The following is a 26,235-nucleotide window of genomic DNA, read 5'->3' as shown; positions in this document are numbered from 1 at the left end:
GCCGTACAGTAGTGTACGACCACATATAGGGTGTTTCTGTAAACGGCAGAGTCATGGCAATAAAGATACAGTCTTGTTTGGCTGTTAACCCTTGCTTTGTTAGTGGAAAAAATGGGTTAAAATTGAAAATTTGCCCAAAAATTTTAATTCTGAAATGTTATCTCCATTTGCCATTAACTCTTGTGGAACACCTAAATGGTTAACGAAGTTTGTAAAATCTGTTTTGAATACCTTGAGGGGTGTAGTTTCTAGAATGGGGTCATTTTTGGGTGGTTTCTATTATGTAAGCCTCGCAAAGTGACTTCAGACCTGAACTGATCCCTAAAAATTGGGTTTTTGAAAATTTCTGAAAGATTTCAAGATTTGCTTCTAAACTTCTAAGCCTTGTAGCATTCCCAAAATGATCAAAACATAAAGTAGACATATGGGGAATGAAAAGTATAACTATTTTTGGAGGAATTACTATGTATTATAGAAGTAGAGAAATTGAAACTTGGAAATTTGCAATTTTTTAAAAATTTTTTGCTAAATTTGGTATTTTTTTATTTAAAAAAATATATTTTTGACCTCATTTTACCAGTTTCATGAAGTACAATATGTGACGAAAAAACAAGAATGGCTTGGATAAGTCAAAGCGTTTTAAAGTTATCACCACTTAAAATGACACTGGTTAGATTTGCAAAAAATGGCCTGGTCCTTAAGGTGAAGTAAGGCTGTGTCCCAAAGGGGTTAAATATAAAAAATTCCATTAAAAAAAATGACACTTTTTTTCATTGAAAATACGCTTTTCAATAAAAAAAATTGCAAAAAAAATAAAATCTCCCCCATATGTTTGGTACTGCCGTGTCAGCAACGGCCCAGACTATATACATATCACATAAATTATCCCCTACGGTGAACGCCATAAAAAAAAAAAAAAAGACAGAATTGCTAATTTATTCTCAGTTGCCACTGAAAAAACTTAATTACAAGCGATTTACTCCAAAATTATACCAATGAAAAATACAAGTCGTCCCGCAAAAATCAAGCCCCCACACAACTCCATAGAAAGAAAAATAAAAAAGTTATGGGTTTGGGATGCGGCAATGCAAAAACATTTTCTTTTTTAAAAAGAGAGGGTGGTTTTATTGCAAAAAAGTTGTAAAGTGTAAAGAAAACTATAGGTATTTGGTATCACTGTAATCGTAGTGACCCAGAGAATAATGATGTTATTTATACCGAAAAATTGACACCGTAAAATTTATAACCTAAAAACCCAGTGATAGTATTGCTGTTTTTCCCATCTCCCTCCCAGAAAGAGTTAATAAAAGTTAATCAGAAAGTTATGTGTACCCCAAAATAGCGCCATCAAAAACTACAACTTGTCCCACAAAAGACAAGACTTCATAAAGCTATATAGACGGAAAATTAAAAAAGTTATGGCTTTTGGAACGCGACGATGAAAAAAGGGAAAAAAAAAAAGTTTGGTCAGCAAGGCCCAAAACAGGCTGGTCACTTTAAAAAAAAAACTATTGACAAGAGTTCAGTTCTAGTGCATAACACGTTTTGAGGACCGGCCGTCCCCTCCTTCAGGTGCAACAAAAGCCTGGACCAGAGGGCGTTATATAGAAGACATATCCAGGAGATTTTAGAGACATGGACGGGAGCAGAGGGCGTTCAATAGAAGACATATCCAGGAGATCTCAGAGACGTGGACTGGAGGAGGGGGCATTATATAGAAGACATATCCAGGAGATCTCAGAGGCGTGGACTGGAGCAGGGGGTGTTATATAGAAGATATATCCAGGAGATATCAGAGACGTGGACTGGAGCAGGGGACGTTCTATAGAAGACATATCCAGGAGATCTCAGAGACGTGGACTGGAGGAGGGGGCGTTATATAGAAGACATATCCAGGAGATCTCAGAGACGTGGACTGGAGCAGGGGGCGTTATATAGAAGACATATCCAGGAGATCTCAGAGACGTGGACTGGAGCAGGGGGCGTTATATAGAAGACATATCCAGGAGATCTCGGAGACGTGGACTGGAGCAGGGGACTGGAACGCTCAAAACATAAAAATTCATCCTTTTTTTTAAATCACTAAAATCATGACTGGATAAAACTGAGTGGCCCTACAAGAAGAGGATCACACCCCCAAGGATATATAAATACAGGACACGAGGCTGAAGTTGGGTTCTTATTCAAAAGTTGCAGTGAGCGTCCCAAGGGGAAATCAGATGAAAGTGGCATTAAAATTCAGAAGATGGATTCAAAATGGGCATAAAAGTGTGATTTAAAGACTGAAATGGATTCTGGTACTGATCTGACACTGGTATCATACAGAGGGTGGTGCCCGCACCATATACAGGGGAGTTCAGCCCAAATAGGTTCTGGGCACAAGAACTGGCTGCAAAGTGGACAGACAGACACTGTCACTGATTTCAATAAGTAACTGGTGTTTATAAAGGGGTAAATGAATATGTGCCGGGCTGAACTGAAATGTATATGATGTGGGGCATCACCCTCTGTGTGTTGGCAGTGTGAGATCAGTGGCCGAATTCATTTAACACTGTGGATGTCACTGTTATGGGGGGGGGGGGGGGGTGCTGTGGATGACATTGTTATGGGGGTCTGTGTAGATGACACGGTTATGGGGCGGCGGTGTGAAGCCGGTAATTCTGCTCGTAGATGATAAATATGATATAACGGCTCCAAAAAGATATGAATAAATAGAGAATTACTAATAACAGAGAAGAAGTGCGCAGGTCTCCAGTGTGAGGCGCTGACGAGACAGAAATCATAGAACGACGAAAGGAAATTCACAAGTAAAGTGACTGAAATAAACAATAGTAAAATCACTAACCCATATGACAGACATCTGTAGGGGATGTGTCCTCCCCTCCCCGACGCGAATTTCAGCTGCTGCCTTTATCTTGGGGTTGGCGCTGCTGTGTGTGAGAAGTCTTTTATATCAGTGTATAATACACAGTGCCTTGCAAAAGTATTCACCCCCTTGACTTTTTTCATGTTTTGTTACATTACACTCTTAAGGTCAATGTTTTGTTAATCTGAATTTTATGTGATGGATCAGAACACAATAGTCTAAGTTGGTGAAGAGAAAAATATATAAATAAAACTATTGTTTAGAAATAGAAAACAGAAAATTGTCATGTGCGTATGTATGAAGTCCCCTTTTGCTCTGCTGCAACCAATTACATTCAGAAGTCACATAATTAGTGACATGATGTCACCTGTGTGCAATCTAAGTGTCACATGATCTTTCATTACATATACACACAAGAGCCTGCAACACCTAAGCAAGAGGCATCACTAACCAAACACTGCCATGAAGACCAAGGAACTCTCCAAACAAGTCAGGGACAATGTTGTTGAGAAGTTCAAGTCAGGGTTAGGTTATAAAAAAATATCCAAATCTTTGATGATCCCCAGGAGAACCATCAAATCTATCATAACCAAATGAAGAGAACATGGCACAACAGCAAACCTGCCAAGAGACGGCCTCCCACCAAAACTCACGGAGCGGGAAAGGAGGGCATTAATCAGAGAGGCAGCACAGAGACCTGAGGTAACCCTGGAGAAGCTGCAGAGTTCCACAGCAGAGACTGGAGTATCTGTACATAGGACGACAATAAGCCGTACGCTCCATAGAGTTGGGCTTTATGGCAGAGTGGCCAGAAGAAAGACATTACTTTCAGCTAAAAACACAAAAGGCATGTGGGAGACTCCCAAAATGTATGGAGGAGGTGCTCTGGTCTGATGAGACCATCAAAGAAAACGCTATGTCTGGCGCAAACCCAACACATCACATCACCCAAAGAACACCATCCCCACAGTGAGACCTGGTGGTGGCAGCATCATGCTGGGGGGACTGGGAAACTGGTCAGAATGGAGGGAAAGATGAATGGTGCTAAATGCAGGGATATTCTTGAGCAGAACCTGCACCACTCTGTGCCAGATTTGAGGCTAGGATGGAGGTTCACCTTCTAGCAGGACAATGACCCCAAACACACTGCTAAGGCAACACTGGACTGGTTTAATGGTAAACATGTAAATGTGTTGGAATGGCCTGGTCACAGCCCAGATCTCCACCCAATAGAAAATCTGTGGTCAGACTTAAAGATTGCTGTTCACAAGCGCAAACATCCAACGTGAGGGAGCTGGAGCAGTTTTGCAAGGAGGAATGGGCAAAAATCCCAGTGGTAAGATGTGGCAAGCTCATAGAGACCTATCCAAAGCGACTTGGGGTTGTGATTGCCTCAAAAGGTGGCTCTACAAAGTACTGACTAGGGGGGTGAATAGTTATACACATTTACTTTTTCAGTTATTTTGTTCTATATGTTGTTTGCTTCACAATACAAAAAAAACAAACCTCTTCAAAGTGGTGGGCATGTTCTGTAAATTGCAAATCCTCAAACAATCCATGTTAATTCCAGGGTGTGAGGCACCAAAATGTGAAAAAAGTCAGGGAGGTGAATACTTTTGCAAGGCACTGTAATACTCTCCACTTATTTATGTGGAGCATGCGCATGCACTCAGGAAGGAAACTCTGTCCCCGGCGACAAGAGGACACGCAGGAAGCAGGGAGGCGAGTGGGACAGGAATCGGTGATCTCGTGTTCACCACGCCAGCACAGGGAAGGAGGAGCCAAGCAGAGTGCAGCGCATGCGCACATGAGGAGGAGTATTAATGCTCCATATTTGAGAAGGGCAGAATGACCCAGGGAAACAGGGAGAGATTCGGGAATTCCTTGGATTTCTTCATTCAATCCCTCCGGTGTCATAGTCCGCATCCTGACCCTCCAGAAGTCTTCTCCATCGATCAGCCGTGTAGACCCATCTCTACACCACATAGGTCTTTATTATGTGTGATGGTGAAATGACGGACAAACTGCGGTTAGATTTCCCTGCATTAACCCCTTCAGAAAAAATGTGGAAAAATTCACGTTTTCAAAATGTTAATTTATCTGCTTTTCCGTCAGATAGTGATATCTCGTAAACTAGTTAGTACTTTACATCCCCATATGTCTACTTTATGTTCCTCCTTCTGTAAATGTCATTTTCTTTTTTTAGAACAAGAACAGGCTTAGAAGTTTAGTAACAATTCTTAAAATTTTTAGGCAAATTTCCCAAACTACTTTTTTAAAAGGGTTCTCGGAGCTTTTAATATTGATGACCTATCCTCAAGATAGGTCATCAGTATCGGATTGGCGGGGATTCGACATCCGGCACCCCCACAGGTCAGCTGTATGTGTCACCGCCACTTCTGTGAGAAGATCTGACAGACGTCCTTTTCTACCTCTTGCATGATGTTCTTTGTTTTGGTTTCGCTTTGTCATCTCATTTCCTTCTCCCAGGTGTCACCTATTTAGACTAATACTCTTTCCTTTATATTCCCTCCCATACTGCCTCACTTTGCGGTTTATACTACTTCCTGAATTGAAGTGTTCACTGCTGGAGACTTCTGTGGCTGCTTGTTCAGATAAGTACTTTCATGTATTGTATTTCCTTTCTGGCTTGATTCTAGGTGTGTCATGCCCTGCTCAGGCTATGTGCGGAGGTCTGCCATATTAGCAGCACGTGTCTTGCCTTTTGTTTTGTTTTAGAGTCTAGCTAGATCCACCTTCAGGTGCACTGGGTGGGGTCGTTGGTTTAAATTACACCCACTCCCAGTGTTCCGTGCGGGTTATAGCTTCTGTCTGGCTCTGTGAAAGCAAGGAAGAAAGGATTGGCTTTTCCGGCTCAGAAAAGATAAGTTGTTTTTTGTTATCTGGTGGTTTGCTGTCTAGGCTGTTAGAGAGACGCATGTCCCCTCCAGGTTCTGAGGGAGCAGGCTGCCTCTATTCCCCTTTCACCATCTTAGGGATTTTAGGGTATTTTCAGCCCAGCACGAGGACACGTTATTCCCACCTTAAGGGTCTGAACGTGGGCATAGCAGTACAGGGAGAGCTGGTAGGGATTTGTCAGGAGGTGACCTTGATCCCCAGCTTCTCACCTAGAAACTTGTTTGTTTATTTTTCTGTGTATCTGATATCCTGTCCGCCGTGACATTATAACCCGCCAATACTGCCATTGCTCAGCGGTTTTGAGATGGAGTCAATTGATGCGCTAGTTGATCGCATGCAGGGATTATCCATAGAGGTTGCGGATCTGAGTAATTCGTTCACACGGTGTCAGAATGCTCTGGCATCAGGTGCAAGTCAAATTTAAGGTGGAGCCTAAAGTCGCTCTCCCTAATAGATTTGCAGGGGGTGTGGATGACTTTATCCGCTTTAAAGAGTCATCAAGTTGTATTTTCCATCTTCGCCTGGTATAATAATTTCTCTGCTTAAAGGGGACGCGCAATCCTGGGCCTTTTCTCTGCCGCCCGGTTCTCTGGCCCTCTGGTTGGTGGAAGAATTTTTTAAAGCCTTGGGATTAATTTATGATGACCCAGATTGGGTCTCGATGGTTGGATCTAAATTGCGCAATTTATTACAAGGTGAACATACTGCAGAGGCTTACTGCGTTGAGTTTAGGAGATGGGCTACCGAGTCAGAGTGGAATGACCCTGTGTTACGTAGTCAGTTTTGTCAGGGGTTATCTGAGAGATTAAAAGATGCCCTTGCTTTTCATGAGTACCCAAATACATTGGAGAATGCTATGTCTTTGGCAGTACTGTTAGATAGACGTATTAGAGAAAGGTGTAAGGATCCCTCCGCGCAAGGGATCCCTTCTGTGAGTGGTTTCGTCTCACCTGCTTCCCAGGGTGATATTACATGTAACTCTGGGGTAGGGGAGGAACCCATGCAGCTGGGTCAGGTATCTTTCCGTTCTGGTAGTAGAGACTTTAGGAGATTGCATAAACTATGTTATTACTGTGGAAAAATTGTTCATTTTATTTTTGCTTGTCCTTTTGTTAAACCGCATGTTGATGAGAAAGAATCACAAAGAGGTTTACTTAAAGAGAAAAAAAAAAACATTCCTGACTCTTGGTAGTGTGAATGGAGTTGTGGAGCAAGCAGGTATGCAAGCTCCCTGTAATACTAGTTTTCTCCTTCCAACTATGGTGGCGCTAGACTCAAGATTTTTTTGTTGTTGAAGTATTCATTGACTGTGGTGCTGGGGTAAATCTTATTGATTTTCTTTTTCTTAAAAATCTGGGTCTAAGTACTTGCACTTTAGAAAGAGAGATTCCAGTTTTCACAATTGATTCTTCCCCTCTTTCTTAAACGAGTCTCACTCATATTGCTCATGGTATTCTGTTAAGGGTGGGTGATTCACATGTTGAGGTTATGTCTTGTTTTGTCATAAAGGACTTGCCCGCTCCTATAGTCTTAGGGTTACCGTGGTTGACAAAACATAACCCAATTATAGATTGGCAAGCAAGACAGATCATTGGTTGGAGTGAATTTTGTTCGGATAATTGTCTTGGCACATCTATCTCTGGTGTGTCTACTACGGCTCTACCTCAGTATCTCTCAGATTTTGCGGATGTCTTTTCGGAGGGTGGGGCTCAGGAATTGCCCCCTCATCGTGACTATGGTTGTCCAGTTAATCTCATCCCAGGGGCTAAGTTGCCAAAGTCTTGGCTTTACAATCTTTCTCAACCTGAAAGAGAGGTCATGCGGAAGTATATTGCCGAGAGTTTGGCAAAAGGTCATATTAGGCCATCTAAGTCTCCGGTGGCAGTAGGTTTATTCTTTGTAAAGAAAAAGGATGGATCGCTGAGACCTTGTTTGGATTTCCGGGAATTGAATCGTATTACGGTCCGTGATCCGTATCCCCTTCCTTTAATCTCCGATCTTTTTGATCAGATTGTTGGAGCCAAGGTGTTCTCCAAGTTGGATTTAAGAGGGGCCTACAATTTGATCAGAATCAAGGAAGGGGATGAGTGGAAAACTGCCTTCAACACGCACAAGGGTCATTTCGAGAATCTGGTTATGCCTTTTGGGTTAACGAACGCGCCAGCGGTATTTCAGCGATTCGTCAATGACATTTTTCATCATTTTGTGGGAAGGTTCGTGGTAGTTTACTTGGATGACATTTTAATTTACTCTCCTGATCTGAAGACCCATCAGGATCACGTGAAACAGGTTTTGACGATCCTTTGGGAGAATACATTTTATGCCAAATTGGACAAATGTGTGTTTTCTGTGCAGGAGCGTCCGTTTCTGGGATATCTGCTTTCTGACTCCGGTTTTCGTATGGACCCCGAAAAGGTCCGGGAGGTTCTGGAATAGGACCGACTGGAGAATCAGAAAGCTTTGATGCGGTTTTTGGGGTTTACTAATTATTATAGAAAATTTATTTTGAACTATTCTACCATTGTAAGACCTCTCACCGATATGACTAAGAAGGGCACCGACGTCTCTGTCTGGTCGGAGGAGGCATTGCAGGCCTTTTCAACTATTAAGGAATGTTTTGCGTCTGCTCCCATTCTGGTGCAGCCCAATGTGTCTCAGACATTCGTGGTGGAGGTTGATGCATCGAAGTGGGGGTTGGAGCAGTGCTGTCACAGGGTTCATCTCCTGGCAAATGGGTTCTGTGTGCTTTTTTTTTCCAAGAAGCTCTCGGTCGCCGAGAGGAATTATGATGTGGGAGATAGATAATTGCTGGTCATCAAATTGGCCTTTGAGGAATGGCGTCACAGTTTGGAGGGGGCGTTGCACCCCTTTGCAGTATATATGGATCGTAAGAATTTGGCTTACCTGCAATCTGCCAAGCGTCTGAACCCTAGACAGGCCAGATGGTGACTGTTTTTTACCAGGTTCAATTTTGTGGTTACTTTTCGCCCGGGGGTTAAAAACGTCAAGGCAGATGCGTTGTCTCGCAGTTTTCCTGGGGGATGTGATTCAGAGCATCCTGCTCCGATTTTGGCTAATGGGGTGGTGGTCTCCGCTCTGTACCCCGAATTGGAGATGGAGGTGTTGGGAGCCCAGGAGGGGGCTCCTGGTTCTTGTCCCCCAGGGAGGTTGTTTGTTCCTGATGGACTGCGATACAAGGTATTCAAGGAACATCACAATACTGTCCTTGCTGGACATCCTGGTGGTAAGTCCACCTTTGATCTTGTGTCCCGGAGGTTCTGGTGGCCTGGGTTACGTAAGAGCGTTGAGGATTACGTGGCAGCTTGTGAAACCTGTTCACGGTCAAAAGGTTGCTCATACTCGACCTGCTGGTTCACTTCTTTCTTTGTCTATTCCATCTCGTCCTTGGACGCACTTGTCTATGGACTTTATTACGGATCTGCAGATTTCCTCCGGGAAAACAGTAATTTTGGTGGTTGTTTACCGTTTTAGTAAAATGGCTCACTTTATATCGTTAGCTAGTCTGCCCAATGCCAAGACTCTTGCGCAGATTTTGGTTGATAATATCGTGAAATTGCATGGCATTCCTTCGGATGTGGTTTCTGATAGGGGCACGCAGTTTGTCCCCAGGTTTTGGGGGGCGTTCTTCTCTCGGCTTGGCATTCAACTTTCATTCGCTTCGGCTTTTCATCCGCAGTCGAATGGGCAGAGCATACTAATCAAAACCTGGAGACCTACTTGAGGTGCTTTGTGGCTGAGAATCAGGAGGACTGGTCCTCATTCTTGTCCCTAGCAGAGTTGCTTTGAATAACCGTAGGCAGGAGACCACGGGTAAGTCGCCATTTTTTGGCGCATACGGTTTTCATCCTCAGTTTGGTACCTTTTCTGGGACTAGTTCCTCTGGGATGCCAGAGGAGGAGAGATTTTTTTCTGCCTTGTCTTCTATCTGGCGCAGGATCCAAGTGAATTTGGAGAAGATGGGTGAGAGGTATAAGCGAATGGCTGACGAGAGACGTATGACTGGTCCGGACCTGTGTGTGGGTGATCTGGTGTGGTTGTCCACTAAAAATATTAAACTAAGAGTGCCATCTTGGAAACTGGGTCCAAGATTTATTGGACCGTACAAAATATCTGCGGTGGTCAATCCAGTAGCGTTTCGGCTGGATCTTCCGCAGACTTGGAGGATCCATAATGTGTTCCACAGGTCTTTACTGAAAAAATATGTGAAGCCATCGCCATTGCCTCCTCCTCCTGTTCTGGTTGATGGAAATTTAGAGTTCGAGATCTCCAGGGTTCTTGACTCTAGAGTTCTTTGGGGTTCCCTTCAGTACCTGGTACACTGGAGGGGATACCGCCCTGAGGAAAGGATGTGGGTTCCGGCACTGGATGTCAGTGCCAGCCGACTGGTGGGGGATTTTCACAGATCCCACCCGGATAAGGTTGGGCCGGGGTGTCCGGAGGTCACCCGTATAAAGGGGTGACGGAGGTCTGACAGATTAGCAGCACGTGTCTAGCCTTTTGTTTTGGAGGCGAGCTAGATCCGCCTCCCTTCAGGTGCACTGGGTGGGGTCGTTGGTTTAAATTACACCCACTCCCAGTGTTCTGTGCGGGTTATAGCTTCTGTCTGGCTCTATGAAAGCAAGGAAGGATTGATTGGCTTTTCCTGCTCAGAAAAGATAAGTTGGTTTTTGTTATCTAGTGGTTTGCTGTCTAGGCTGTTAGAGAGACGCCTGTCCCCTCTAGGTTCTGAGGGAGCAGGCTGCCTCTATTCCCCTTTCACCATCTTAGGGATTTTAGGGTATTTTAAGCCCAGGCACGAGGACACGTTATTCCCACCTTAAGGGTCTGAACGTGGGCATAGCAGTATAGGGAGAGCTGGTAGGGATTTCTCAGGAGGTGACCTTGATCCCCAGCTTCTCACCTAGAAACTTGTTTGTTTATTTTTCTGTGTATCTGATATCCTGTCCGCCGCGACAAGGTGACCCTGACTCTCTCCGTATTAAGTGCAGGGAGATGGTGGTCGTGTCCCCTCACTGTTATAGGGTTTTCAGGTGTCATACAGTCTAGGTACGAGGGCATGCAATCGTCTACCTCTGAGACCCTTGTATGTGCTTAGCAGTCAGGGTGAGCTCTTAGGGTTTTATAGGGGTCACCTTTATGCTCCTTAGTTTGGGATCAAGACAGTCGGATGTTTATCCATAACTTCCAGCTATCTGCAACATCATCCGTGACATTATAAACCGCCATTACCGTCTTAAGCATGGATCCGGTTTCAGCCTTGATTGACCGCATGCACAGTCTTTCACTGGAGGTATCAGATCTCCGTAAAACGGTGTCTCAGTTTCAGGTGACCGGTTCTGCTTGCGTTCATGGAGTTTGTTCCGATCCTAAGATCTCGCTTCCGGATACGTTCTCCGGGGGTAGTGAGATATTTGTTCGCTTTAGAGAGGCTTGAAAACTCAATTTTCGCCTACTTCCCCATTCCTCTGGTGATGAGGAGCATCATCTCGCTGCTCAGGGATAACGCTCAGTCTTGGGCCTTTTCGCTGCCGGTGGGGGCACGGACCCTCCGATCGGTGGATGAATTTTTTTGTAGCCCTAGGGCAGATATATGATGACCGGGATCGTATTGCTCTGGCTGAATCTAAACTGCTTCTTTTATGCCAGGGTAAACAGTCCGCAGAGATACTGTATATTGTTCTGAGTTTTGGAGATGGGCAGCTGATACTGGTTGGAACAATGCTGCACTCCGAAGTCAATTTTGCCATGGTCTTTCGGAGAGATTGAAAGATGCATTTGCTTTTCATGAGAGACCTGCCTCGTTGCAGTCTGCCATGTCTCTGCCACCTTTGGAGCCATCATTTATTTTTCAACAGGACAATGACCCCAAACACACCTCCAGGCTGTGTAAGGGCTATTTGACCATGAAGGAGAGTGATGGGGTGCTGCGCCAGATGACCTGGCCTCCACAGTCACCGGACCTGAACCCAATCGAGATGGTTTGGGGTGAGCTGGACCGCAGAGTGAAGGCAAAAGGGCCAACAAGTGCTAAGCATCTCTGGGAACTCCTTCAAGACTGTTTGAAGACCATTTCAGGTGACTACCTCTTGAAACTCATCAAGAGAATGCCAGGAGTGTGCAAAGCAGTAATCAAAGCAAAAGGTGGCTACTTTGAATAACCTAGAATATGACATATTTTCAGTTGTTTCACACTTTTTTGTTATGTATATAATTCCACATGTGTTAATTCATAGTTTTGATGCCTTCAGTGTGAATCTACAATTTTCATAGTCATGAAAATAAAGAAAACTCTTTAAACGAGAAGGTGTGTCCAAACTTTTGGTCTGTACTGTATGTGATCCATTAATGTTGTAATCTTGTAGAATTCTTGGATGATATAATCCTTAGCTGTAGTCACATGTCCTGCATAGGCACTTAAACTTTAGGAGGTCACCCCCCCCCCCTCCCCATCCCCGGGAGGATCCCACTCTCCCTCCTTTTGGCTTGGCAGCCAGAGATTCAAAAACCCATTATGGATCCTAGCTCCTCACCGGAAGGAGTTCTCCGTATCTCCTCTTCCCTATGTCCCACAGACAAATGAAGACTGGGAGAACGTCCGTCTCGATCCCAGGGTCTCAAAGACATGAACGGTGTATGTATGAGATGTACGGGCAGTTCATCATTTCCTATGAACTCCCGGTTCCATGATGTCTGGGGAGTTTCTTTATAGTTGTTGACCAACTCAGCCCCCATCAGTGGAGCCGAGCTGCCAGCTTGTCTGAGACGAGTGTGACATGTAACCACAGGGTCTACTTTGAAGCAGGACCACCTTTGGAGCCTGTATTCTCTGCCAATTCTCTTCACCTGAGCAAATGGGCAGGCATTAAATCCTAACTCCACATATTCCATATATATGCAGTATATGTTGGTAAGGCTGATTAGTCAGCCTGCATTTGTGGGAGGGGCGGAGGCTCTTCATATACGAGCCACAGCATCACTCCCCGGAGTGTGTTCTCAGGTGCACAGCTGCCGCTGGGTGTCATTAGAAAACTAGCTTCTCTGGTGGTAGGATTCTTTCTTTGCATCATGGAGCTTGTTATTTTGCTCTCTGCTACCGTAGCATGCACGCGCCATACTACGTAAGTAGGTTGGGCCGGGTCCGTTTCTCCTGGCCGGTCGGACCAGACTTTGCTAGCGAACGGGAGGCTTCGCCTCCGATTCTGCTACCTCAGGTTTGCTCGTTGGGGCTAAATAATTCTATTTATTTTCAACTTTGTTTGTTGGCAATAGGAGTTAGTTCCTATAAATCTTACAAGTTTCACTTCGCTTTGTTCGTTTCGTATGAAAAGTTACTTGAGCCGGTTTGCTGTAAGGAAGAGTTACCCAGGCTGCACGTGACGTCATGTTTGGAGAAAGGACGCAGCTGTTATTGTTTAGGCCTCTTGCTGTAGCTGTTCCTTGCCATGTGTCTCCCCCCTCCCCCCGCTACTACCATCTTTAGACTTCACATATTTCACTGCTCTATGTAATTAAAAACCCTGCTGCACTTTAATGCTCTGCTGTTATCCTCAGCGGCGTTTACACTTTCGGCTTTCATTTCATGTCTTATGCTGCATCCACACGTCCTTACTGTACTGCACTTTCCTACTCTTGGTTTGTATTCACTCAGATTAGTCTCACATTTAAGCTGCGTTCTCATTCTCACATCTCATTCCGTACCCAGCCGACAGCCGGATCCGTATTACACGCATGTTATTACATGTTGTGTACTCAGCCTACAGCCATAGCTGCTACGTTTTTATGCTCTGAACGCACCACCCTCACATTTAGAGCTGCTATTCTTCAAATTTCATTCTTGGCCACACCCAGAGGTGCATTTACACTACGCTCTCAAATCATTTTTTGCACTCCACCCACGACCAGAGTTGCATTCATACGTCTATCGGTACATCATGTTTGCTCTACTCGCACTCAGAGCTGCGTTCACACGTCCTATGCTACTACAGGTTCTTTCCAGGCCCATTTTAAGAACTGCATTCACATCGCTGTTACATATATGTTATGCTCCGTTCACAACCAGAGCTGCTGTCATACAAAATTTCATGCTCTGCTTATACCCAGAGTTGTGTTCACACTTCTACTGCTACACCAGGTCATATAACCCACTCACCAAAGCCGCTTTCCATGTCTGCTGTCACACCAAGTTAATATTCCGTTCACATCCAAAGCTGCTTCTGTATATCTGCTTTTACATCTTGTCCTATACTCCATTCACTACTAGAGCTGCGTTCACGTGTCTGCTTTCGCATTACGTCAATACTCTTTCAGATTGCATTTACACGTCTGCTTCATACCATGCTTTTCATGCGCCCACACCATGTTTTTTAGGTACCATTCACTCAAAGCTGCATTCTCCTGTTCATTGTTACGTCATGGTTTTACTCAATAATCTCACCGGGGCAGTCTGCACCCACCGCTCTGGTACCTCTCTCCCGACAAACATAACTGCGTTCTTTTCAGACTTACGTTCCTTTCCTCAGTGGTCTGTTACATTCCATACATTTTTAATTTCTTTTGGGTCTTCTTTAATCCTGGTTTATATTCACTCAGACTGGTCTCCTTTTACTTCTGGTTCGTGTTCACTCAGATTGGTCTCCTGCCCAGTTCACCAAACAGCTCCTCAGCGGAGGTCAGTGGACCAATAGGAGTAAGTTTCCTGCTATGTTTTCACAAGCTGTTCATTTGTTTGTCACGATAAGAGACTTCTCTTAGCGAACTTGCAATGCCTCAGGCTCTTGTTTTTCTCCCATCTCTGCTTCAATTTCATGTTTATGTTTTATGGTTCGCGGTGGTTAGTGTTTTATGTATGCACGTGCTTCTGATTACTAATGTCTATATTTTCAACGCCTGTTGGCAGTTATGTTCCTTAGGTCACCTTCTAGCCAATCCAATCATTCAAGTCGCTGCATATCCCATCAGGTCCGGCTTACATTTTAATTACTTATCGTCACCGCAACGTCATCCCTCTGGCTTCGGGGGTCCTATGACTGATCCGGCCTCATGGCTCCGGGGGCCCCATGACAATTTTTCATGTTTTGTTTGTTAGGGGTACGACATGGTTGTAGGCTGGTTAGTGTCCCAGGTTTGTTGTTGGAGGGTGTCATGGTTATGCGAGTCCCCAAGGCATTCTGGTGCTGCATAAGTGGTTTATAAAAAAAAAAAAAAATCCTAAGAGGCTCGCACGAGTGGCTCTTCGCTTATAGGACCTCACGATTGGCACCGACACTTGTAGTTCGCACGTCCATCTGATACTTTTTTCCGCCATAAGAAACTCGCACGCATGGCTCCTCCCCTAAGAGACTCGAATGAGTGGCTGTTCGCTTATACGATCTCACGTCTGGCATCGTCATTCGTAGTTCGCACGGTCATCTGATACTTGTTCCGCCATAAGAGACTCGCACGCATGGCTCCCGCAATAAGAGGCTTGCTGGAGTGTCTCTTGGCTTAGAGGATTTCACAATTGTCATCGACATTGGTAGGTCATATGGCCATCTGATACTATTTTCCATGGCACACCTTTCAGAAGTTTTCTTTTGTTCATTTATATTTTACAGATTTGTACTTGCGGTTCATTTCAGCCTCATTTCATTAAGAAGCTTTACCCCATGTCTTTGTCTTTCTAGGTTATAGAGTCCCGGTTGATTACTAAACCTGTTGGGTTAAGCCCCAATCTTTTCCCCAGCCGTCCTTAATTCTTAAGGTTCGTATCCCGGCGGCTGCCCGGCCCCATGGGCTCCTGGTGGTTGCTTCGGCCCCATGGCTTCAGGGGTCCGACCAATGGTTGTCTGTCCACCTGTGCAGCTATGCTTTTGAATGACTCACATCTTTACCTGCTTGCCAGCTTATGTTATTTAGGTTTCATTTTAGTTAATGTCCGTTATTATCTCCATTTTCTGTCACGTTTCCCTTCGTCTTTTCAGGTCATGCAGTTGAACTCATGTTGGGGGTCACCTTCCATGTCGGTCAGGTCTCGTTCCTAGCGATATTTCGCCTTGCATGTTATTCAGGCCACATAGTTTATCTTAGGTATCGCCTGCCACATCAGTCAGGCTCATGGTTTAATTTCACCTGCACTTTATTCAGTTCACTTATTATAGTTATAATGGCTTTGGGGGCCCGATGACAGCTTCGGCCCCATGACTGTTTTCAGTCCTGCTGGGCTGATTGCCTGGTTGGTTGTCCATCTGTGCAGATTTGGCCCGTATGTATCGCATACATAACTGCTTCCCTAATAATCCATGTTGATCGCTCACTTTATGTTTTGAACGCAAACTGGTCTGGTTCGCCCTACAGCATTATTGTCATGTCTTACGCAGATATTTCGTCTTGCTTTAATTGTTCATGCTTTCGTTCAGGTCCTGCCAGAGGAAGAACAAGTAGGGCCATTCCCTCTAGCATTTCAGTCTCTGATCGTAGTCGATCATATCTTGTTCAACCAGGTCCCCGCGCAAAGTCTTTGGCTTTTTTACCATGACCAAGAATTTGTTTTCGCAGGTAGTTTCATTGCAATTGCATTCCCTCACTCATGGGAGGGCATAGTCAGAATCTTCAATATTGTGGCTTCGTAGCTTCTTGCCGCACTAACCTCAGACTCCCTACAACCACTTTGAATCGGGTTTTGGACAAGGTCCAACATTTCCTCACAGTAAAAGATTCAGATAGTAGGTCGGTCTTCAAGTCTCAAGCGTTAAAACAATTCTCAGGGGCACACAGTAGAACAATGCGCGTTCCACGGCTAGCAGATAGCTGTTGTCTGGGGAACTATTCAAGGATTCTCTTCCTATCTATATGGTTCTTTTTAGCCCTCATTCCTGCAACATTGAGCATCATGTCTCTGGCCTTGTCATCCACAAGATGGGTTGTAGGTCTCCTTCTGGTCTTGCCTCATACACCCCGAATTTTCGCTCTAGATCCCTGACGATTTGCAGTTGGCTTGGGGATTAGTTTGCACATGCCATTCGAGTTCCTTTTCTACCCTACTTAGCTTGGTTTTTGCCCACTTATAGGCCTTCCCACGATCATGGCTTAGGGCACACAACAAGCCATTTATTCAGGTTAGCTAAGACATGCCTAGCTGGGTTAGGTTGTTCCCGTTGTTTCTCTCCCTAGGGTTCTTCGGATATCTCTTGGCCGTAGCCATGACCACAAGTTGGTAAGGCTGATTAGTCAGCCTGCATTTATGGGAGGGGCGGAGGCTCTTCATATACGAGCCACAGTCTCACTCACAGGCGTGTGTTCTCAGGTGCGCCACCCTGCCTCCCTTATCTTCTAATTTCCACAGGGTATGCCCACTTATAGGCCTACCCATGAACATGGCTTAGGGCACACAACAAGCCATTTAGTCAGGTTAGCTAAGACACGCCTAGCTGGGTTAGGTTGTTCCCGTTGTTTCTCTCCCTAGGGTTCTTCGGATATTTCTTGGCCGTAGCCATGACCACAAATATATATATATATATATATATATTTAAAATATTTATATTTTGTCAGAAATATATTTCCATCTGCTTAGTTTTATTTTAAATATCTATCAATTAAAGAACGAAGTCATCTGAATCAGAAGGCAGGCAATCTTTATTTCCTGCCGACAGTGAGACAAATAACACACGATACAATGTTGTCAAGCTCTGCTAAGCACCTGTCTGATTATACTAGGAGTCCAGGATTTATATAAGGTTCCTTATGTGAGCAATAAAGAAATATGCTATATAATAATAATCGCTATAACTAGGCAGTTTAGTTCATACTTTGCATAGAACATATAACAGGATGTTGCTATAGAATATGACAGGATGATGAGGCAGGATGTTCTATAAACTATTGACCCAGATGTTCTCTGCAGTTGTGCTTTACAAAAATCACTTTGTTAACCCCTTTGTTAACAGTCTTTACAAAAATCACTTTGTTAACCCTTAAAATGATATGAATTTCAAAAACGTTTCCAACATGGTGTAGTGGATGAATCCGGTTATGTCGGAGATGCTTCAACTGAAGAGATTGGTCACCATCTCTGTCTAAGACACAGGATGGATCTGTGGAGTTCTGGTGCCAGAGCTACGGTAGTTCAGCTGATTGGTGGGGGAATCTGACACCTGGCACCCCCACCAATCTGATACTTATGGCCTATCCTGACAACAAGCCATCGAGATCACATTACTGGAAAACCACTTTAATGACATACACATTATAGTCATTTAGAGCATGGGGCGGTTTAATGGTCCAAGCATCATTTTTACTTCTTGTGCAACCCACCAAATTTATGCTATTGCTTTTACATGTCACATAGGGGTTCTTTATTAATATGTTTTTAGAGATTTTTTTTATCTTTATTTTGTTTTATTTGGGGGAAAATGTCATTTTATTTCAAACTCCAGCTGCTTATTCTTTAAATATGCAAGTTGACACCAAAATAAATAGCTAAAATTGGTTCCCCATTTTGGTCACGTTAATAGTTTGTTTTGTTTTTTTTTCATGTGAAAAGGCCGACTATGTTGACGGTTTCAGCAGGCGTAGACTATTTTTCCATTTTATTCTCACTAGTATTTTATGATATATTTTGGCAGGTGGGACATTTACAATTTTTATTTTTATTTTGCAATTTTCTTTATAACTGAGGCATCCAAATGTGGCAAGTGAAGCTTGTGCAGCATAATGGCCCTGCTAACAAGATAGAAACCACTATGCTTGTTTTGTGCACAATCACCGACAGAATATATTAATGGGCAGCGTTAACTCAAATATCTTAACTCAAAAAAGTCACAAATCCAATGAATATATTTTATATCATATCATCTTCAATTATAAAACTAAAAAATCCAGAGCTGGTGGGACATACAATAAAAAATAATCAAGGATTCCCCCACTGGTAAAATCGTGTGAGATGAGTGAACCACATGAATTCTACAAATACAGGGGTGGCTGGGACCCCACTTGTTGGATTTATCTACAGGTACATTTTGGTCAGGGTGTGCAGATTAAGAAGATATTTCTCTAGGAAGATGGGTAATGGCTTCTATATAATGAGGCAATCCTAGCCGGGGTCACTTTTTGAGAGAACTTGTACGTTACTGATAAAATGTGCCCAGTAAGACCAGAGCTGACAGTTTTTTTTTTATGTTACAAATACTTATAGGGGTAGAACAGACCGGGGCTGGAATAGGCAGATTGTTATCCTTTTATATCAGGCCCTTGTTTTGTGCTTTACCAGGTATGGTTGAAAGATACACTACTCCCATAGATTTACGATGTGTCATGCAGACATGCTTACTCTTATCAGTGGTAGCACCTCTCTCTATTACTACCCCTGTGCTGTCCCATGCTCAGAGGTAGGTGGAGCATCCTTAAAAATGATTTTATGGATTTAAGTCATAATCTTAGGGCAAGGACCTCAAACGCAGTGTTCTCCAAAATACTACCTGTACCACGAGCCACACAAGAAAGGCAGCGGGAGATTAACAAGTGGCTCAAGAACTGGTGCAGGAAGGAGGGGTTTGGGTTCCTGGAGAACTGGGCCAACTTCTCTGTCGGCTACAGGCTCTATCGTAGGAATAGGCTGCACCTCAATGGGGAAGGAGCAGCTGTTTTGGGAGAGAACATGGCTAGAAGGTTGGAGGAGTGTTTAAACTAGGGACTGGGGAGGGGTAATTATGTTATAGGAGGGGAAGATAGTGCAGATAGAGACCTGGGGAAAGGAAATAGAACTGGGGGATGAATGGAAGGAGGGAGTAGAACAGTTCAGAAGGAAAGGTGTAGGGTAAAAAATATACATAAACCTCGTAATTGTATGTATACTAATGCCAGAAGCCTGACTAATAAAACTGGTGCACTGGAATTAGTGATGTGTGAGGAGGACTATGACATAGTGAGAATAACTGAGACATGGCTGGATAATAACTATGACTGGGCAGTTAATGTACAGGGTTACATTCTGTTTAGAAAGTAATCGCCAAAACCGGAGAGGGGGTGGGTCTGCCTGTATGTAAAGTCCTGTCTAAAGCCCACAGTCCGAGAAGATATAAGCGAGGGACATGAACATGTGGAGTCACTGTGGGTAGAAATACATGGAGAAAAAAAACAATAATAAAATACTAATAGGAGTGTATTATAAGCCACCTAATATACCAGAGTCCAGAGAAAATCTACTACTAAACGAGATAGACGAGGTGGAAAATCTTAATGAGGTCGTTATTATGGGGGACTTCAACTACCCAGATATAGACTGGGAAACTGAAACCTGTACATCTAATAAAGGAAACAGGTTCTTGGCAATAACTAAAGACAATTACCTTTCCCAAACTGGTTCAGGAGCCGATTAGAGGGACGGACATACTGGACTTCGTATTAACCAATAGACCTGACAGAACAACAGATGTGCAGGTTAGGGGATACCTGAGAAATAGTGACCATAAAGTAATAACCTTTCACTTGTCATTCAAAAGAGTGTTTCTTCAGGGAGGAACAAAAATATTAAACTTCAAAAAAGCTGAATTTTGCCAACGAAGAGAGGCGATAGGCCTAACTAACTAGGACAAAGTCCTCAACAATAAAAATACAGCCACAAAATGGGATATTTTTAAAAGCATCCTAAAATCTAATTGTGAAAGGTATATACCTTATGGGAATAAAAGGTTAAGAAACAAGAAAACAAAAACAAATGTGGATAAATAGAAATGAAAAGAAAGCAATAAATGACAAAAAGAAAGCATTCAAATCACTAAAACAGGAGGATAGCGCGAAAGAATTAAAAAACTACAAGGAAAAAAATGAAATATGTAAAAGACAAATAAAAGCAGCCAAACTAGAGAGAGATTCATTGCCAAAAAGAGTAAAAGTAACCCTAAAATGTTCTTCAATTATATAAATGGCAAAAAGTATAAATCTGAAGGCCCTTTACAGAGTAATGAGGGGAGAGTTGCAGAGAGCGATGAGGAAAAAGCAAAGCTATTAAATATTTTCTTCTCCACTGTATTTACTAAAGAAAATAAACTGTCAGATAAAGTGCAGAAGGTAAAAGTAAATTTCCCATTAAAAGTGCCCTGTCTGACCCACGAAGTAGTACAGCAGCGTCTTAAAAAGATTACAATAGACAAATTGCTGGGAACAGATGGCATAGAGCACCGTATCCTAAGAGAATTAGGTAATGTCATAGCCAGACCCTTATTTCTGATATTTAAGGACTCTATACTGACAGGGGGTGTTCCACAGGATTGGCACAAAGCAAATGTGGTGCCAATATCCAAAAAGGGTCCAAAAACAGAGCCTAGAAACCATAGTCAGGTAAGTTTTACATCTGTCGTGGGTAAACAGTTTGAAGGTTTTCTAAGAGATGCTATCTTGGAGTACCTCAATGAAAATAAGCAAATAACGCCATATCAGCATGGCTTCATGAGGGATCGGTCATGTCAAACTAATTTAATCAGTTTCTATGAGGAGGTAAGTTCTAGACTTTACAGCAGCGAATCAATGGATGTCGTATATCTGGACTTTTCCAAAGCATTTGACACTGTACCACATAAAAGATTGGAATATAAAATGAGAATGCTCGGACTGGAAAATGTCTGTATGTGGGTAAGTAACTGGTTCAGTGATAGAAAACACAGGGTGGTTATTAATGGTACACACTTATGGGGTCACTGTCACTGGTGGGGTACCAAAGGGGTTAGTATTGGGCCCTATTCTCTTTAATATATTTATTAATGATCTTGTAGAAGGCTTGCACAGTAAAATATAAATTTGTGCAGATGACACTAAACTGTGTAAAGTAATTAAAACTGAAAAGGACAGTATACTACTACAGAGGGATCTGGATAGATTGGAGACTTGGGCAGATAAGTGGCAGATGAGGTTTAATACTGACAAATGTAAGGTTATGCACATAGGAAGGAAAAATTCAAGTCACTAGTACATACAAAATGGTAAAACCCTGGGTAACACTGACATGGAAAAGGACCTAGGAATTTTAGTGAACAGCAAACTAAGCTGTAGAAACCAGTGTCAGTAGCTGCTGCCAAGGGCAATTAGATAATGGGTTGCATCAAAAGGGGATCAGATGCCAGCTACCACTTTACAAGCCACTAGTCAGACCACACATGGAGTACTGTGTACAGTTCTGGGCTCCTGTAAACAAAGCAAACATAGCAGAGCTGAAGAGGGTTCAGAGGAGGGCAACTAAAGTAATAACTGGAATGGGGCAACTACAGTACCCTGAAAGATTATCAAAATTAGGGTTATTCACTTTAGAAAAAAGACGACTGAGAGGAGATCTAATTAATATGTATAAATATATCAGGGGTCAGTACAGAGATCTATCCCATCATCTATTTATCCCGGTGACTGTGACGAGGGGACATCCTCTGCGTCTGGAGGAAAGAAGGTTTGTACACAAACATAGAAGAGGATTCTTTATGGTAAGAGCAGTGAGACTATGGAACTCTCTGCCTGAGGAGGTGGTGATGGGGAGTTCACTAAAAGAGTTGAAGAGGGGCCTGGATGTATTTCTGGAGTGTAATAATATTACAGGCTATAGATACTAGAGAGGAGTCGTTTATTCAGGGAGTTATTCTGATTGGAGTCGGGAACAAAACTTTTCCTCCTTCTACCTCACTGTTTTTTTTTTTTTTTGCCTTCCTCTGGATCAACTTGCAGGATAACAGGCTGAACAGCCTTATAAACTATGTTACATCCTATCAGTCATTCCACTTGACTGCAAATGACTGGTCATTTACAAGTGTGAATGACGCCCCTTTTTCCACATGTCTGGACACCAGCTCCTGTGGGAATCCAGCTCTATTTTTTGGACTTTCACATATAGGCCCCTGTACTTGCAGTTTTACAGGAATGGAGGGTTCCCATGCCGATCACAGGCAGGGTGGAATACTGTTTTTTTTTTCTCTCAGCAAACATTTGTTTAGAGGATAAATATATATATATATATATATAAAAACTTAGTTTCACTTTTAACTGGATCTGTCCTTTGATTACCAATATTCATTTAATATAGGAGACTATGTTTGTTTGGGGAACTCTCACATCGGTCCCAATCATCGCTCCCAGCCCTCAGCTACCTCTGGTAACTGAAAGCAAGGTGCTGTTTTATCTCCATGTAAAAATAAGTATCTGAGGGAATAAAGCCAGTTAGTGACCACCATAAAAACACATAAAGGAGGTCACAAATGGGCTAAGCATGTAGATGGCTTCTCTTATATGTGGTTTTTTTTATGTTTAACAAGATCTGATTTATTGTGAAAACATTTCCCACATTCTGAACATGAAAATGGATTCTCTCCTGTGTGAATTCTCTGATGTTTAACAAAAGCTGATTTATGGCTAAAACATTTTCCACATTCTGAACATGAAAATGGCTTCTCCCCTGTGTGAATTCTCTGATGTATAACCAGATCTGATTTACTCTTAAAACATTTCCCACATTCTGAACAAAAAAATGGCTTCTCTCCTGTGTGAATTTTCTGATGTGTAACAAGATGTGATTTACGGTTAAAACATTTCCCACATTCTGAACATAAAAATGGCTTCTCTCCTGTGTGAATTATCTGATGTGTAACAAGATGTGATTTATGGTTAAAACATTTCCCACATTCTGAACATAAAAATGGCTTCTCTCCTGTGTGAATTCTCTGATGTCCAACAAGATGTGATTTATAGTTAAAACATTTCCCACATTCTGAACATGAAAATTGCTTCTCTCTTATGTGAGCCGTTTGATGTTTAACACCTTTTCTGTGACTTTTATTCTGTGTTTCAGTCTTTGATGAATCAGAAGATCGGACCTGTTTAAAAGGATCAAATAATGCATTGTTGCTGTGATTGGATGTGGGTATATCTTGGATACTGGCATGCTCTTCAAATGTATCTTGTGTGATACCACAATCATCTACTTCAAAATCTAAAGATATCAGATGTTTCTGCGAGTTCCTGGTACAGTCATCTGCCAAGAATAAAACACACTTTATTATTAATGAATAGTATACTATTTAATTGCATTGAAATTTTATAACGTTTCCATATAAAAAATAAAATCCACATAAAGAACAAGACATGGCATAAAATTTGAGTATGAATTGTCTAAAACTGTGGTGGCCAAACAGACCACAATCTAATAGTAGACCGAGGAGCATAACTAGGCTAGGTTGACCTCCACTTTGATCAACTTCCATGCAACACCCTCCCAATCAGTCATTTATAAATAAAACATTTCCTAGCGCTGAATGTCCTTAGTGCCTCACACACTAGTTATCTCCCCTCAGTGTCCCTTTCACAGTGGAATTCCCCCTTAGTGCCCCACATAACTGATGCTCCCTAGGGGGCCTTGCAGACGAGCGTTGGTCACGCTGAGATTCTGCAGCTCAGCTCCCGGCCTAACCTCCCCGCACTGATGGGGTTGCATAGCATTATATTGATATATGATGCTATGTAACCCTTACAGTTCTAGCATGTATTGGATAACACTAGCAATATTATAAGTGCCCCCACTCAGTAGAATGTCCCCTTGATGTGTCCACACAGTAGTTATGCCCCCTTTGTGCGCCCCCTGCAGTAGTACTGTCCCATCAGTTAAGCTCCTATACTGTGAATAAAGTAAAAAAAGTAATACCGAGCACATCATGCTCTTCCCAGCAGCAGACATGATGTGATGACGTTATCTCTCCTGCCGAGCTGAGGAGAGCGCACAGGCTGGGGAATTATCTCTAGTCTGTGCGCTCTCCCTCTCAGCCCAGCAGGTACAATGACATCACTGTATCACACCTGCTGCTGGGGAGAGTGCAGGCCGGGAAATGAGGCCTGGGCTATAATGAGGCCTGGGCCGGGAAATGAGGCCTGGACTCGGAGGGAGGAGAGTAGAATGGACAGTAGGAAGCACAGTCCTGTCACTGACCATTGGGGAGCTCCTCAACATGTTTTTTTCCTGTAGATAGAATTACTATTGATAATATGCAGCGTTAGTCACCTAGGTCAGGATATCTTGGGGTCTTTATTCACAGACAGGTAGGGAATATCTGGTGTTCAGTGGTGAGACTTTCTGTATGAGCTCTTAAGGCTACATTCACACGTGAAAAAAAAGGCCATAAAAACGGACACACTGTTTTTCATGGCCATTTTTCAACCATTTTTTGCAACCCTTTCTTAGTCATCTGGACGTTTTGCATTCATTTTTAACGGCCATTATTTGAGGATGATTTACATGATTTTTATTAGCTTTTTTAATTTAATTACCAACCCCTGCAGTATACATATTGTCCCCCATAGTGGCCCCAGTTAGTAATAATGTCCCCCAGGGTGGCCCCCATCAGTAATATAATTAATAATGTTAATAATGTGCAGGGTTTTGGTTTTATGGGAAAACATTTAAATTACTCCTCTCATCCACTTGCACGTGTAGAGAAAAGTCGGTCTTAATTTGATGCTAAAGGACCTGCACTCTCAGTGGGATGATGTCACCATGCGCTCCTAAGCAATAATACTGGGAGAGCATGGTGATGTCATCACGTTGGTAGCACAGGTCCTTCAGCACCAAGAAAGACTGCCTTGTATGTGCAAGCGGATAAGGCAATTTATTTTTATTTTAACCCCTAAATGGCCATTTTGCAGTAGTGTACCCATTTTTAAACGGCCATTACATGGATGCTCTCTTGTCTAAATGGCCATTAAAAAAAAATCCCATTGATTTACATGGGGTCCATCTGGCAGTGAAAATGGCCACAAATAGGTATTTTTCACAACCACTATTCATTCGCCTTAAAAAAAAAAATGGCCACAAGAATAGCGCCATTGACTTCAATTCATTCTAAAAACTGTTGTGTGCTATTTTTCACTGTTCAATGAATGTAGCCTAAGGGTACTTTCACACTATCGGCAGGACAGATCCGACAGGCTGTTCACGCTGTTGGATCCGTCCTGCCGCTATTTTGCCGTGCCGCCGGACTGCCGCTCCGTCCCCATATCCTGCAGCCTTTCCCGATTACATAACTACATATAGCGCCAAAGAATAATCCTGTGACCCGAACATCATCACTGCAGCTAGGACACTGTGCACACCGAGGTCTCTCCAAATCTCAGTCCTGTCACTATCAAGTAAGCAAACTGCATGACCCACACCATAACAGCTTCCCTTTTTCATGCTTTTATATTAACCACCTCATCTCCCCTAGCTTAAACACCCTTAATGACCAGACCACTTTTTCCAATTCTGCAGTACACTACTTTCACCGTTTATTGCTCGGTCATGCAACTTACCACCCAAATGAATTTTACCTCCTTTTATTCTCACTAATAGAGCTCTCATTTGGTGGTATTTCATTGCTGCTGACATTTTAACTTTTTTTTGTTATTAATTTAAATTTAACGAATTTTTTTCAAAAAAATTTAATTTTTCACTT

General features: G+C 42.9%; 2 protein-coding genes across 2 annotated transcripts in view; one reads left to right on the top strand and one right to left on the bottom strand.

Annotated features, from left to right (window-relative positions):
* Positions 1 to 26,235, top strand: part of LOC122940426 (oocyte zinc finger protein XlCOF6.1-like) — a 273,710-nt gene that overhangs the window by 81,507 nt on the left and 165,968 nt on the right. The window lies entirely within an intron of this gene.
* Positions 22,328 to 26,235, bottom strand: part of LOC122940391 — a 1,778,572-nt gene continuing 1,774,664 nt past the window's right edge. The window contains exon 12 of the mRNA XM_044297042.1: positions 22,328 to 23,550. Within this exon, the coding sequence (XP_044152977.1) occupies positions 23,041 to 23,550 (510 nt within the window). The 3' untranslated portion in view covers positions 22,328 to 23,040. The remainder of the gene's footprint in view (positions 23,551 to 26,235) is intronic.

Source organism: Bufo gargarizans, chromosome 6, assembly GCF_014858855.1.
Source record: "Bufo gargarizans isolate SCDJY-AF-19 chromosome 6, ASM1485885v1, whole genome shotgun sequence".
Classification (NCBI taxonomy): domain Eukaryota; kingdom Metazoa; phylum Chordata; class Amphibia; order Anura; family Bufonidae; genus Bufo; species Bufo gargarizans.
The sequence above is the reverse complement of the archived record's forward strand: the minus strand, read 5'-3'. Positions and strand labels throughout refer to the sequence as shown.